The sequence below is a fragment of the Apiospora marii genome, assembly GCF_038362585.1.
Source record: "Apiospora marii strain CBS 49790 chromosome Unknown utg000003l_segment0_segment0, whole genome shotgun sequence".
In the NCBI taxonomy this organism is placed as follows: Eukaryota; Fungi; Ascomycota; class Sordariomycetes; order Amphisphaeriales; family Apiosporaceae; genus Apiospora; species Apiospora marii.
The window spans coordinates 7,620,619-7,636,082 of NW_027117374.1; the positions used below are offsets into that span (position 1 = coordinate 7,620,619).

General features: G+C 54.2%; 2 protein-coding genes across 2 annotated transcripts; one reads left to right on the top strand and one right to left on the bottom strand.

Moving 5' to 3' along the window:
- Positions 1-3,964: 3,964 nt before the first annotated feature.
- PG985_005859 (uncharacterized protein) lies at positions 3,965-4,592 on the bottom strand (the record flags this gene model as incomplete). The annotated part of the gene is made up of 5 exons (XM_066825628.1): positions 3,965-4,073; positions 4,126-4,146; positions 4,204-4,215; positions 4,275-4,370; positions 4,426-4,592. The coding sequence occupies 5 exons, from the start codon at positions 4,590-4,592 to the stop codon at positions 3,965-3,967; spliced, it is 405 nt and encodes a 134-aa protein (XP_066688788.1).
- A 6,951-nt stretch (positions 4,593-11,543) lies between these two features.
- PG985_005860 (alpha-amylase) lies at positions 11,544-11,933 on the top strand (the record flags this gene model as incomplete). Its single annotated transcript, XM_066825629.1, has 1 exon — positions 11,544-11,933. One exon carries the CDS (start codon positions 11,544-11,546, stop codon positions 11,931-11,933), a length of 390 nt encoding a protein of 129 aa, XP_066688789.1.
- Positions 11,934-15,464: the final 3,531 nt, after the last annotated feature.

Here is a 15,464-nt window from a genome sequence, read left to right on the forward strand (position 1 = left end):
GAGCAAGCGGCTCATCTGCCGCTGCCGTCAGTTCCGGACTCTACGTGTGGGACGTACCACCGTGTTCTGGCGTGGATTCTGGCTCCGAGGTATTCTCCGTCCCATGGTTTTGCAGTCGAGAGCCAGATCAGTAGAACGAGGTCGACCGAGGCTGGGATCCGGTTCTGGATTAGCAATGCTCCCCACACCTGAACGGCTCCAGCACCGCACCCGCCCCCGCGTGTGAACAGCCCTTTCGATGCTGGTTCTGGCTCGCCGATTTAGACCCTGGATGGTTTCGGCGCGGCACTGACTGACCCGTTCCTGAGCCAGTCTAGATGCCTGCCATTGCATGGGCGACATTGTGATCAAGGACGGAAAGAGCGCCTGAGGGTGTTCAAGGCCTTAAAGGAGGGGCGAGCAGCAAGGCCTCGCATCGTCGTGGACCAGTTCTGGGGTGCGTCCATTCTGGCGAACGTCCATTCTGGTGTGCGTCAATACGACTTTTCGGCCTGCTCAGAGCCAACCGCAGTCGTTTCCACCCCAGATGAACACAGGCAGACAGTGCATTGGCGAACGAGCACGAGCGGTTTCGGCGGTGGCATGGGTCCGCCGCATTACGCCTTGACGAGTACGTGTTGCGAAACCACATGGGGAACCTACAGTCCGTGCTACAGCACGAGGGCGAGTGGCCGCATAAGCGCAGAATCAAGGCGCAGGATTAGGAAAGCTACGGGCGGCGGCGACGATCTGCCATTCAAGAAGCACGAAGGAGAGGGCGCGGAGTGCTATGTATGTAATATAGTATATTCATCTATCCTAGTCGCGTCTCTGCATTGGCTCTGCTCACGGGGTCGGGACTGCCCGATCCGCGCCAACAGGTTCGTAGCCAGCACCACGTACAGGCGCAGAGGCCGGCTTCGCTGGCCGCACTGCCACTAGCAGATGCAGGGAAAAACCTCGGTACATGAGATGCTCGAATGTAGGAGGAAAACCCGGGTGGCAAAGGCGGGCAGGAGATGACTCGAACTGCGGACGCCAGAGCCAGGCCCGATACCCCTCCGCAGGAGATGACTCGACCGCAGGAGGGAGACCGAGCAAAAAGACCATCAACCAGCCCGACAGGAGTCAGTTCAAGCTTCTGGACAACACAAGCGGGAGTCAGTTCAAGCTCTTGGACAACACAGGCGGGAGTCAGACAAGCTGCAAGCAGGAGTCTGTTCAAGCCGCAAGGCGCCAAGAGGAGTCTGTTCAAGCCGCAAGGCCTCCAGGAGGAGTCTGTTCAAGCCGCAGGGCGCCGAGAGGAGTCTGTTCAAGCCGCAAGGCCTCCAGGGGGAGTCTGTTCAAGCCGCAGGGCGCCGAGAGGAGTCTGTTCAAGCCGCAAGGCCTCCAGGAGGAGTCTGTTCAAGCCGCAGGGCGCCAAGAGGAGTCTGTTCAAGCTGCAAGGGTGGCCGGCGCTCCGGGCGGAGGCGCGAAGAAGGAAGAGAAAACTATTGGCAATGGTGGGAGGCAGGTCACCCTTATATAGTCGCAGCGCGCCGCCAAGACCCACGGGTCGGTGGCCCCTGTCCGTCACGAGCTACTATCCATGGGCTGGCTTTGGACCGGTTCGTGCTGCTTGTCGGGGGGTCGGCTGGTCTAGGGAGGCCCAGCCCCCATGCGGCACAAACGGTGCCCTCTTGATTATCCGGGTGGTCAGGTTCGACCGTTTCAGTGCGGGCGGCCGTTGGGACTCTTTCTTGCCTCTACTTGACCGTATTTGGGTGTGGGTAGCCAAAGCTGCCCTTTCGCCTGCTTCCAGTCCAGGATCTATTCCTGCATCTATGCCTCCTCTTTGCCTTCCTGGGCCATGTTTGTCCCTCCTCTCTTTCCTCCTTCACACCTTTCCTTCCCTTCACACCTTTCCTTCCCTTCACTTGCTCCCTTGCTTCGCTCTCGCTCCCTTTCTCGCTCCCGCACCCCTCTCAACCCCCTCTCGCCCATTCCCTCGCCCTCTCTCGTTCCCTCGTCTCTCGTTCCCCGTCTCTCTCGTTCCCCCGTCTCTCTCGTTCCCCCGTCTCTCTCGTTCCCTCGTCTCTCTCGTTCTCTCGTCTCTCTCGTTCTCTCGTCTCTCTCGTCCCCTCGTCTCTCTCGTTCCCCCGTCTGTCTCGTTCCCCGTCTGTCTCGTGCCCTCGTCTGTCGTGCCCTCGCCCTCTGTCGCCCTCTCTTGTTCCCTCTCTTGTTCCCTCTCTTGTTCCCTCTCTTGTTCCCTCTCTTGTTCCCTCTCTTGTTCCCTCTCTTGTTCCCTCTCTTATTCCCTCTCTCTCACTCTCCTCCCACTTCTCCTCGTTCCGCCTCTCTTTCTCTCCCTCCTTCTTTGCTTCCCATCCATCTCCTCTTGCCGCCACTGCGCTACCTACTGCCTATTGCCTGATACCCCTCAGTCTCATATTCCATCAATAGGCTACTCCACCTGTTGCATTACCAGTCAACAAGACATGCCCTCCGTCGCACGATGCGCTCAACAACGACTGTGTGATTCCAACTCCCCACCAGTATCCGTCCGCAATCCCTACAAACTCCTCAAGGCGCGACGGCCCCATTTCTCGGCCACAACGGAACGGCCGCCACATAGTAAACGTACCTGGGCCGTCGATAGCATTTCCAGGAAGCACCCTATCGGCGCGTTTGGACCTCATAGCCGCATGCAGTGGGGAGTACCTCTAATACATTCTACGCGGAGGATTGGATCTGAGGCCGCAAGGCCACAGTCACCACCATGGTCCGGCTGTTCGCATACTAGGGCGAGTGACCCAATGTCTAAGTAGCAATGCCGGAGACTTTGCCAGCTACGCAGGAGTTCGCATTTTACTCTGCTATCCCTTTACTAGCGCCCTTCGAAGATGTCGCATGGCGTCCTACCCATTTCGCTCGGCTGTTCTGGCATAGTTGCGGCAAGTAGACAAATGGCTGGCTGAACGGACTGGGGGAGACTGGCTCTGATGTTGGCTCGTTCTGATTCCTAACGAATGCACCTTGACGGCCGATTTCTTTGCGATTTCTTTGCAATTTCTTTCCTAGAGTATCCAAACGCCTGCATTGATTGACTAGTGGCGATGGGTACAATGGGGCTTCTGTATGCTCCATTTACCCCGGCCATGGCTCGCTAGTGAGACTTGTCGCGACCCATAAGATAGCCCTGCCGCAAGACCAGTCGCTCCACACCCCAATGGGTCGGTCAGAACAGAAGCCGGCCCGAGTAGTCCAGTTAACTCTAATGCGACTTCGATTCTCTTGCCTCCAACATTGTGACGAAAAACAGCAATGACAGCCCGGATGATGAACAATGGAGCACGGAGCGGTGACGCTCGAAGTCGCTTCGTTGGTTTTTCCCTCTTCCAGTGTAGTGCCATACCCCGCAGTAGCGACGACTGACCGTCACTGAATGCAGGCATGACCTTGATGGCCGCTGATTGGGTTCCGGCTACATGGACCGCAATTTCGTGGCAGCATTCCAGCTTACGCTTGGCACAATGAACCATGCCGCCTCTGCTGTTGGTTGGTTACCTACGGTCGGGAGAGAACAAGACTCGGCACGAGTTATACAAAGGAACCGGGATGCCGTAAAGGCTGCTGTGTGTCCTATGGCCTACATAACGCTTGCTTACCGATGCGGCCTAATAATTTACCGGCAGCACTACGGTACGACGCCCCTGGCTGGCACAGCTAGGTGGTGCCAGACCCAGCATCAGCAGTCTGCAGGCTTTCTTCCAGCTCAGTCAATCTCGGAGCACTCGGAACCGACAAGTGACGCAGATACCCCGTTACGAGATGCAGTCAGTACAGATAGGGAACGAACACGGTCAACAAAGAGCCAGGTCCGTCATTCTGAATGTGCATAAAATATATATTCTAAACTACCATCCCTAAGCCCCTTGCACACGACCTCGTTCCTGGCAGGCCAGATGGTAACGTCGCATGAACCTAGTCCTACTATACTTTATTGTTACACCCCGCCTACGACATCGTGTGCGTCGCCTGCTGCGATAACTTCCAGGATCATCCTCTTCGTTTGCGACAGGCACCCCATGAATCTGCGTGTCTGCTGTTGGACTCTAAATGCCGGTCAGACTTCCGTTTCCCTAGGCCTACGCACTCGTGACTTACAGTTCCTGGTATGTTTTCTTGCTGCCGAAGGCCAACGTCAGACCCGTTCACCAATATCAACAAGTCCAGAAAACTTACAAGTGTTCTATTCTAGTTAGCTGTCAGTCGTTGTCGCTGGTACTTAAAGCCGTGAGTCCAGGCCCACTTACTCTCCAGTATGGCTCCTGAGCTCTGACAGGATCTTATTTAACTTTTGGTTCAATATGTCGAGTTTGTATTCTAGCTCCTTCAGCTGGCCCGCCGTTCTGGACCAATGTTAATGTCCTTGATTGGCTCAAAAACGAGGCACGAAGAGCTCACGCTGACGGAGAACTCGATTGGAGTAGGCCTTGGTTTGGGTGGAAACCCGCATGTGGTGGAACATGAGTTGGAGTGAAGTTGTGACCTGGCGTAGTGGCATGTACCGCGGCCCCCCAGAGTGGCAGTAGCTCACGCTGATCCGACATTTCGTACTGAGAAGAAAACATGTCGCTGCCTCGAATGGAATCGATGTGCGGATTTGAAACGATCGGGGAGTATTGGTGGTTTGAGGATTGCGTAGAGTCAATGATCGTACGTAGCAGTTCGCTGAACCCCTATGTGGGCTTTTATACCTATAAATAATGTGACAACAAGTGCATAGAAGGGGGCCGACTTGTACACTACCTATGTTGCACGTCACTCGATCTTCTTGCGAGTACTCTGAGCGAGCTGTAGCTAGGCACAAGTCGCAGAGTAACTGCTAGACTACATACCACCTCTGCGGCCGTTCCCCAAATCGAGCAAACCCATGCTCCTAGGACGTGATTGCCCTACCGATTCGGCATGCCGAGCATGCTTGAACTCATTCCAGCGACAAAGTTTTGAGTAGCGGTCCTGTTGTTTGTTTGGTTGTTTTATAATTTCACGTCTGGAGGGCTGCGCTTGTTAGCTGTCACTCCGAGCCTCCTGGGGGCATAAGGACGTGCCGGGCTAATCTAACCATTCTATCTCTAAGTACAGAACAAGGGAGGATTACCCGGCAGAATCACCATTTTTATGGCAGCTTTCTCCTGAGTAGCGATCCTGCGTGATGGCTGGCGGCCAAAGGCCAGGTGGAAGGTTAGGGGTCAACGTTCGGGTCAAGGGACAAGTTATAACGAGACGCCAAGTGCAGACCCATCTGAGCGGGCTACCAATCGCAATACCCCGCCCTTCTCCATCGATCGGTGAGATTCTCTGCAGAGAAACGCCTATCTTCAAGCAGGCTTGCCCTGCAAAATATCTACAACGTAGACGACTTGCGGCGCAGGAGTGAAGTCCATCTAACTACCCCATCGTAGCTCGTTCCGTATCGTCGCCTTCGCCAACTACCTCTTGCGGTCCAAGCAACCGGCTAGGCATTGGATTGGCCTACACCTGTTGCACGACGTCTTCCCGGACCACCTTGCCAGCTGCTGACCTTCCCTGCCGCATGAAATTATGTTCACCTGATCGGATCCTTGCACCCAATGTGGGAGCATTCAATGTGGGATCGTTCATGCGCATTCCCAAGGGTTCCAATAGACGCCAAGGATGCGGAGAGCTTCCCCGCTCATAGTCCAGGTATGTGACTGGCACGCCCTGGTGACGCATGCAATGCGGATCCAGCGTCCAAGGGACAACCAAGCAACAAGGTCTGGCCCTTATCTCAGAAGCGCCGAATCACGAGCAAAGACACAGGTAAGTAGGCAAAATATCCAATTGAACTTCTACCACGCGCCTACGTCTCGAAAAGTCCCGACGCACCGCGTCTCGTCAGCACTCCTAGAGCACATCTGCCGTACCCTGGTAAAGCAAGGCCGGACATCACCAGCGACCTACTGATCGTTGCACGTCCTATCCTTGATTTCGCGACCCAACTTCCCAAATCTTCCCCAAATAAGCGCAATCTCTGCTAGCGCGGCATAAGCGCTGACACACCATTGGAAATCACACCATATTCGGTAGGAAGAGGGGGAACCCCCCCTCGAACACACCTTCATTCGGACCGAGCAGGAGTTGGATCGCCGCAGACCCTTGACCAGCATTTCGCCATAGCCATCCTCGTCAAGCCGCCCTGCGCGCGCTGGCAATCGGCCCGAGGTTCCGTGCCTCCCGATGAGAAATTGGAACCTGCAGACCTGTGCGAAACCGGCTTGGAAGAATTGCGACAGGCATGCCCACCATGGACTGACCGTCCCATCGTCCACGCACCTGCTAATTTTCACACTGAACTGTCGTCGATGTAGTCCTTTCGATGTAACCTCAGCTCCATGAACCGTGTCACAATCCTCAGCCGTCGGATGGAGTGGATCGACCATGCCGCTGCATCTCGTCTCGGTGATGCTGTTGTTACTGCTTCAAGTGCTGCACCAAGTAAATGCGGGGTTTTCGGCAACAGACAGTATAGTACCTGTGAATCCTTCCTTTTAATGACTTTAATTAGTGCATCCAACGGTCTATCCTGCCACAAACTTTCCAATCTTGTCTTTTGTTCTTCCCACTCTTTAACAGCCAAATACGTCCGCGATGATGTTTTGTGGCTGTAAACAGGCACCGGAGGCGACGTATGCGACTTCCTAAGCTCTTGCCTCAGTTGGAATCTGGGGAGAGGCAATGAAGCGTGTTCATTGGTTTCGGTTTGGGGGGCTGGAAGGAGGTAATTGCATGTCCGGAGATTTTGCATCGCTCGGGTCTGGTAACACTTGAGTCGGTGGTTGCCGAATACATTGTCCGTTATTGAGTGTTTCTTTGCTCGGCCATGCTGTTGCCATACAACAGAAACACTCGTTCTTATCGAGCTGCTCGACGTAAGTTTCATTTTCGATAGCTGTCTGTTTGATTATTTCATGTTGCTGCCTTCGTTCGTCCGCTATAACGTACAGTCAGCTTGGTACGATGTTCCCGGCTAGACAGAGCACATACAAAGCTGCGATGCCTCATGTTTGTGTTTCTTACACACCCAGGGGTATACCACTGCCCATTGTGGATACCTGTTTACCAAGGTAAAGAATTTTTTTCCTCGACGCTTCTGATATTGATCATTGAAGGCCTCGCGCGCAATGTGCCCGTTTGGCATGCTAATGTATCTATTCGTCTCTTCGTCGAGGCGTGGTAATATCTTGTTCTGTCGGTAAAAAATGGACTGCAAGCTCTGCATGTTCCGCTCAAATACGGGGTCCGGGAATGTTTTGTTGAATAATGCTTCGACTTCCTTCCAAGGCTTTTTCAAGTCTTCATGCTGGTAGCGGATCCAGCATGTTTGTTCCCACGGGTAAGGCTTATTGCAGTGGGTCTTGTTCTTTGATTTGTTGCCGACTCCGTGTGGTGGTGTTAAGGGGGGTCTCGTATTCCTAATGCGACGACCAGCCTGGTGCCTCCATCCTTGGTAGCGACAATCGTCAGAAGTCCTGCTATTGTAGTTGGCTACCCTAAGGTGGCATGGTGGTGGATGTTCTGTCGATCTCAAGCTTATAGTATGGCGGTTGAGCCCAAGGCTGTATACACGATGCTCCGGCATAGAATGAAGAAGAGCACCTGGCTGTAGCTTTGACAAGGATTCATATGGGAAGTTGGTATGCATTTCCGTAGTATAACCTCCGGTGGTGTTATATCCGCCGCCAGCTAGTGACACTTCTATCAAGGCCATCTTGCGCTGGTCATGCTGAGGTTCTATGCTGGGTGATGGAAATGGCCGGCCGGAAGGATTGAGAAGCTGAGGGGGGTCAGGCAAGGAGATTCCATGCTTCTCCGAAGGTATCATTCCTCGGAGCATCTGAGGTAGTGATGATGGTAGTCGAAGAAAAATTTGTTCAATCGATCCCACCACTCCAATCCTTCGAAATGGTATAGATGACGGCGCCGTCCACGTGATATTTGATATAATGCCGCAGGGCTGTGGCGACCCTAGGCTTATAGATGAGCGTTCATACAGACTTTGGGAATGCGAAAATGTACAGTTATGCTTCCACCCTTGCACGGCAAGATATTGGCCGACTTTTGCATCGCCTAGCAGCCTAGCGGACTTAGAGACTAAGCAGATTGCAAAGTCGAGTTCCCCATGTTTATTCTTACTGAGCTTCCGTAATGCAAAATCACCGTCCTTGGATGTGTCGCTAATGAAAAGGCACAGAGGGAATCCCAAGGAAAGGGATACGTAGTAAACAGTATTAACACTGCTTTGAGGCGAGAACAACAGAAATCGGGGGTTTCATGAACAACGTTCGTAGTGGAATATAATAGAGCAGAACATGGAACAAGTGTGGTAGGCCGATCCCAGTACCTCACAAACTGCCAACAATATTACAAAGGGAAGGGCCACCCATAGAGGCCAGCTGGCTTTGGGGAGTGTGTTTATCAAACCTAGGCAGCCCAGGGAAATAGAACAGAGTTCCGAAGGGGCGCTGACCTAAGTTCGAAGTTTGACAGCGGCACGTACTTGATACAGCATAATGGGCCTTAGCAAGCTGATTCGAAATATAAAGACGATCGGAAAGTATCGCAGTACATCATCCACAAAGGTCGGGCCTCTGTCTGCAATATTACAGGGAGGATGGCGTTGCTGCTAGGCTGTTGCGTGAACTAATTAGGGCTGGGAGCAGCCTGCAGTCGTTGGTACAAGTCAAGAAAGACATGGTGTTGAACGCGAGGTGATTACGTAAGCCGTCCAAGTATCTTCATGCAATATAGGGAAGATCTTGCCTTAGATGGTCGATGCCATTGCCGTCCATCAGGGCCGGGATCAGCTCCCATCGGGAGCCGAAATTACCAGGTGGTGTTGGCCACATCATTTTCACATTCCGAGTAACAGATAAGAGCGGTTTACACTATGCAGATATCCTGGTCCTGCAATGTGACAGTAATAGCCTGTAGAATAGTAGTATTAGGGCACAACAGCTTGCCCAAACCAAAAGAAGTTTCAGGACTATCTTAAGCGACCCGTTTGCATTTCCAACCTCTCTACCCTTCACTCGGATCTATGCAGTACAGGTCGCCTATTATGAAGATCGTTGCACCAAACACTTTTTCAAACCCACTGTGATGTTATCGATAGTAGGCTTAGACCAGGGGCTCTGCGTGGGGTTATTACTTGAATGGGGAGCAAGCCGACCCTCAAACTCCAGTTATGGCATCGGACCAGTCTACTACAGTAGGCGGCAGCTGGAGCCAACCATTTCTGAAAATTCCCTTCATGGAACCACGTAACCAACCCTGGCTCAAGTACCGCGTTCCATAACATGTCTTGCACAGAAGCTGGGTGGTAATGCTAGACCGCTCAATCTTTCAGTGTCCAGGATCAAAGAGCGAAGACATACAAGGAGCCCCTTGCAAAGCCACCAAGCGTCTGTATTGCATTTGTGATCCTTTGCTCCTTTCCATGTAATTCCAGTTCCTTGGAACTGCATATCCGATTTTTTGGGCACACAAATCACGCTCGGCAGCCCCCGGGCCATAAGGGGTAGGGGTCCACCGACGCTATGCCCCCAGCATCGCCTCAATTTTTACTGGAATACGTTGAGAAAACGAAGTGGGCTGGTTGGGGTTTGAACGAAAAGCGCCCGGGACGGATTGGGAGAGGTTGGTCAACCCTGCGGCGACTCGGGCTCTGGCCTCTCTATGGTTAGGGGCCTTGACAGTTTCTCCCAGGCAAGGGTTATTTTCAGCTAAATTACTTGCTCACTGCTGTTCATCCCAGTTCCAGAGTAATAGTCTCCAAAGTGCAACACCTGGCACTATCGTAACCTCGCTAAGTCTCTCCGGTAGGCTATTGGCTCAAGGAACAGATCACACTGCAGAGCAGCGCATTCTTGGCGCTTGTCAAGGGCATATGCTTGTGCTGATGTGAATTATATCACCTGCACCTCCCTGCAGATATGGCTTGATCCTGTGTTGACCACGGGGCCGGGGAAAGCGCTTAGGAGGACTAGCCAGCACAGCAGAGCCATGGATACGGACGAAGCGACACGGATATGCACGTAGCAAAGTCGCCCCAACTTCACCTCGCTTACGTCTGCCAATGCTCAATGGGACTTTTTGTGTTAGTCCAACACAGATTGAGCCTGACCAACCCTGGTTAGGTCCTACTTACCTCCTGAGTTGGGCGCGACGCAGCACAGGAGGCTTTACTCCTACCATGAACTGAGTAGTGTTCAACATATGCCCGTTCGGTAGTACGGCCTGGACTGCTTATCACAGGGCCGATGCAGCAACTCTTATCTCATGCTGACGGTTGCTCGTACCACCCTTAGACATGTAGTCTCGAATTTTGACGAATTGTTGGTTCATTCTGCACATGTTATTGTTGTCATAAAAAGATGCCTGTCCGGTTCACATTTGGCCAACCGCGCGTGGAAAGAGAAGGTACTTCGAATTGCCGATGGGCCACTTCCTGCAGCGAGCAGAGATGAGACCCGAACACTACTGAAGATGTGGAATCAGCTACAGCACACGACCGTACCAAAACGGTAATAGATAACGGCTGCATGCTGCATCGTCTCCCTCCCTCGTCCCAACTTGTCCCGAATATGTAATCCAGGTCCTGAACAACATCGCTCAGCGGGTTTGTGGGTTGTGCGCGAGCCTGTGAGGCCTTTGTGCCCATGCCTATGATAGGGCGGTCCTTGTAGGTGTGGGAGGTGCCGGCCGGGCTGTCGTGTCGGTTCTGGCCTGCCTGCTGCTGTGCTGGCTATAATCGGCACGACGTAAGCAATCGGAGCTTAGTAGTTGGCGGGCAGCGGTCAGCACACGCTGCGAACTGCGGTCCACGCGCCAACGATTCTCTACTCGTCTCTGAGAGGGTGTGGCGAGCTGCCCTCGCGAGAAGCTCGCTCCCCGGTCGGCGGATGTGACAAGGGCAGTAAGGGCTTGGTTCCGATTCAGCTAATAATTGACTATGGCACTTCTAGGGGCTCTGTCTGTCTGTCCTTCCCCCCCTTCAGGAGGGTGATTCGTCAGGTTTATATACACCTCGTCTGGCGTCTTCCAGACGCCCTTTTGCCCTTCAGCCGCCATATCCTTCAGGAATGTAGCTATTCGTTGGGCCGATATGCATGCCCTCGTTGGCATGTGCGTGACAGCGGACGACACTATTGCGGCGGCCTTGGTAGTGCTCGCATGCACCTAGCGTCAACCATCCGCGTGAGATTGTCCAGCTGCGGAAATAAGTAAGAGGTGAATATTATTTAGGGTCGAATTGAAATGGAACCACTCCGAGCGTTCGATCTATGATTTCCCAGTGCGGTACTAGACGAGACTCGTGCACAAAAACCCCTATATAGAAGCAACGTCGTCCTGACTTTATACAGTCGCAGTATTCGCTGTTAGACTCGCCACTTCTGTACAACTTCTCGCGCCTCTCAACCACCGAGAGACCCGATCTCCGAACCGTCTTCGACGGCTCCCTCGTACAGGCACGACCATGCCAGTCTGTGACTGTTGTCATGAACCATGACACGCAACCTGGACAGACGGCCGCGACGCCCGTCGAGAGCTTCTTCAAGCCCCTAGCGTATGCGCTGATCCTGCTGCACACCCAGGGTTACCCCAGTGTCTTCTACGGCGACCTGTACGGCATCAAGGGAGATGGCGGGACCTCGGAGCCGCCCGCCTGCGGCGGCCAGCTAGCCGACATCATCCCTACTCGCAAGCTGTACGCATACGGCGGCCAGGACGACTATTGGGACGACGCCAACTGTATCGGCTTTGTGCGCCGCGGCACAGCCGACCATCCAACCGGTTTGGTGTGCGTCATGACTAACGCGGAGTCCGGGCAGATCAAGATGAACCTTGGTGATATGCACAGAGGGGAGATATGGACGGATGTGCTATAGTGGTAGAAGGACGAGGTAGTGATTGACGGCCGGGGTTTCGGCATATTTCCCTGCTCTGCTACGTCGGTGTCCATCTGGGTTAGGAAGGGTGCAGCGGGAAGAGAGCGGTTTGGAAAGTTGTGAGTGATCTGTGCCCCCGCCTTGATTTGTCTTTCACGAGGCTCGAAATTCCGCTGTACATCAACGAGTACAAAGCGCCTCACAAGATCACTCCACAGCATCTCCGCGTAGGGCTTCGCTCGATGGATATATACAAAGAGGTCGTGAATCGGGCCACGATCCCAACCGCAGCGGACCCCGAGGCTCTGTTCCAATACCATTCGTAACGGCTCGTCGCGGCTGCCATAACGCAGACGTTCCACTACATGATTGAGGGTGGATTAGAGTACGGCCTGGTCACCACGGGGGAGGCGATTGTTTTTTTGAAAGTGGACTGGTCCGACCCTACGACCCTATTGTACCATCTCGCCGAACCGCGGGCGGAGGTGGTCGCGCACCCGCGTGATGCGCGTTATTGTACGGCGGTCAGCCAGATGCTTGCTTTCAGTCTGCTAGCGCTGGACTACTCCCAAGGTAGACGATATCATCGCCAGGATGAGCGTGAAGCGGTCATGTCCAGTCTAAAGACCTGGTCAGAAGATGTCGAGACCATACTCAAGACGATACCAGTCGATCAGCGGAAGGCACCATCGAGCTCGCCCGCCTATGAGCCTGACCCATACAGCGATGCTGACCGATCGCCATGTATTTCGCGGAAGAGGAAACCAAGGAAACCGCCCGGGAATGTGACGAGAATTGGTGTGCCAGCGCATTCGCCGGAGTCATCCGACGATGAGAGCACGAGGCGAATGCAGGAGACGCCCACGCCGCTTGAGCCAAGACGCAGCGGACGAATTCAAGCGGCGCAGCGGGCCTTGCCCAATCACACGCGGAAAGACGGTCACGACGCCTACCGCAGTCGCCAGCAAAACGATGGATACTGTACAGAGGAATGTCTGCGCGGTTTGACGCTACAGACGAGGACGCGGGTTGATGAAAATTGCCCCAATGTCGCTGCTCATCAACACGATGGGGATGGTCTCCACCACCGCATTAGCCATGCCAGATTTGTGACACTGCTCCGCGACCAACTCAAGCGCACTCTTGACGACGGGATCGAGAGCCTCGACAAGGGAGGTGCTCGTGGGGTCCTCTTCAAGGTGACTCTTCTTGCATATGGGTACACCTTTATTGGCAAGGGCACGGTGCCGGCATTCATCGAGGATCTCGAACACGAAGCAAAGGTCTACCAAGCCCTGCAGCCATTGCAGGGTAGTCACGCCGATCTTTCTCGGGGCAATCGACCTACGTACAATATCACGCACTTACTACTACGACTTCCGCGTCCGAGTTCAATACATGATGTTTCTGTCTTGGGGTGGTGCTAGCTTGGACTCGGTGCGCACTACAGGCGACGATGGCGATCTAAGCCGTCAATTAATCCACGCAATCCGTGCCCTGCACACTTGTGGGGTTGCACACAAGGATCTCCGGTCGCCTAATGTGCTGATCAATCAAGAGACTAGACAAATTAGGATATGCGATTTCGAGAGGGCCGTTTTGATGGAGCGTCCTCGGCCCCCTCTTGGGTCGGTGGTGCCAAATAAGAGAAGGCTCCCGACGAGAAACAGCGGGGCTGAAAAGATGGGTCGTGAGTTGCCTTATGAACGGCAGATGCGCGAGGATTTGAACGCAATCAACACGATATGCTTGCGACAGGTATAAGTACGAATATATCATAAGCGGAAGCTCTGTCTGGTTATCTTGCAGCATATTTTCAGGTTCAATTCATTAGCAAACGCTCTAAACGCTAACTGCTATCCCTTCTGCTCCCGTGACTCCCTGGTCCTAGTCTCCACGAGGATTCTGGTGTGAAGAATTAGTGTGGGACGTACAGCCCACTTCCTATTCAAGTCGAGATGACTTGGAGAACATCGCTAGGGCGGATGGTAAGAAATACATTCCCACGGATTCCTCCAGGTAGCTGTCCTCGGTATCTACAGACCCGAAGTTAATTAGTTCGCTTTCTGTACATCAATACAAGCATAGACAGAGCTGCCTTGTGATATCTTCCGTATCAACATATGCCACGTCTTCGCCCGAACTGCATACCGCTGAGACTCGTCCGAAGGTCCTCCATAATTCCCACCATCTTCTTCGCCAGGGTACCCCGCTGCAGCTTGTGTCTGTGGTCATTGGAGTAGTCTGGCGCGTGCCTCGCCGCATTCTGTACAGCCCTTCCTTGGCGGACGATCTGTGACAGTTATGCGCCGTTTCCCCCCGGTCTGGGAGGGCATTGCCGTGGTTGTGCCAACATGATCGGCGCCAAGGGCGTTCTAGCCGCCACCCGGCTGTTCCAGCGTACAGCTCTCTGCAGCGACGCATCCATCGCGCCGTGGTCGGGGTGTCTCGTGGGTGCTGGCCGAGCACCTGCATTCGTTGCGGCGGTTGGTGCAGTGTTTGTCGTGGAGCTGGGCTCGGTACGGGCGGGCTGCCGTTCCACTCGGCTGGGAACCTGGAGTGCCTGCTGTATGATGAGCGTCAACGGTTAGTCTACTATGTAGTCAGTAGACGAGAATCATGCTTGCCTTGCGGCCTTCGCGGCGAAGGCAGCTGCCTCGGACCCTTCCGTCTCATGGGACTGTTGGGAATGACAGTCCTGCCATCCTCGGCGGGGATGACGTCGTAGACAGACAGAGGCTCCGCCACGGCAGCGGGAACTGCTGCAACATACTCGGGGTCGCTTTCGTACTCGGCATCCGCGTCACTATCCACATCGATACCGGCATTCGCGTCGTCGCTAGCGTCCGCCTGGGCCTCGAAATCGACTGCTTCGACATGGCGGCGCGATCGTGTCGCTCGACCGTGGCTCGGTCTCGCACGGCCGGCGGCTGATTGACGAAACTGCGGCTGTCAGCAACGGGGCTGCGTACACTCGACGGAACGGTAACAAGAAGATGGGACAGATGGAGACAGACAATCCTGTTCAAGTCCGGCACCCGCTGGCCGCGCGGGACGTGCATCGCCGTGTCCCACCGCTCGTGCGTCGGGTTCCAGTACGCAAGCGCGCTGAAGAGGTTGCAGTAGCGGCCGAGGTCCCGCGTCTTGTTCTGCAGCGACAAGCCGCTCTTGCGCACCTTGTCTTTCTGCCTCTTGGTGTGGGCCGTGGCGGAGGTCTAGCTAGCCAAAACGGTTCGGCGGTTTGCTGGGCCCTCTTGGAGCATCTTTCTGCGTGGCCATGGTGCTACCAAAGCGTCTTGCGGAACGGTAGATATACTGTAGCAAGCTGCCGGCTTGCGGGTGTGAAACGGTGATGACATGATGAGCTCGAGTTGAGTAAACCTCACCAGGCAGCTGCTGATCCGGTTCGAGGACCCATGTTGGCGGAAAGGCTTTCAACAGGTTTCAGGCCGAGCTTCTCTTCGGTGTCTTGAAGAGAAGTTCTCGCGTAACAGGGAGATTGGGTGTTGGCCCTAATGGCGCGGGGTTCCA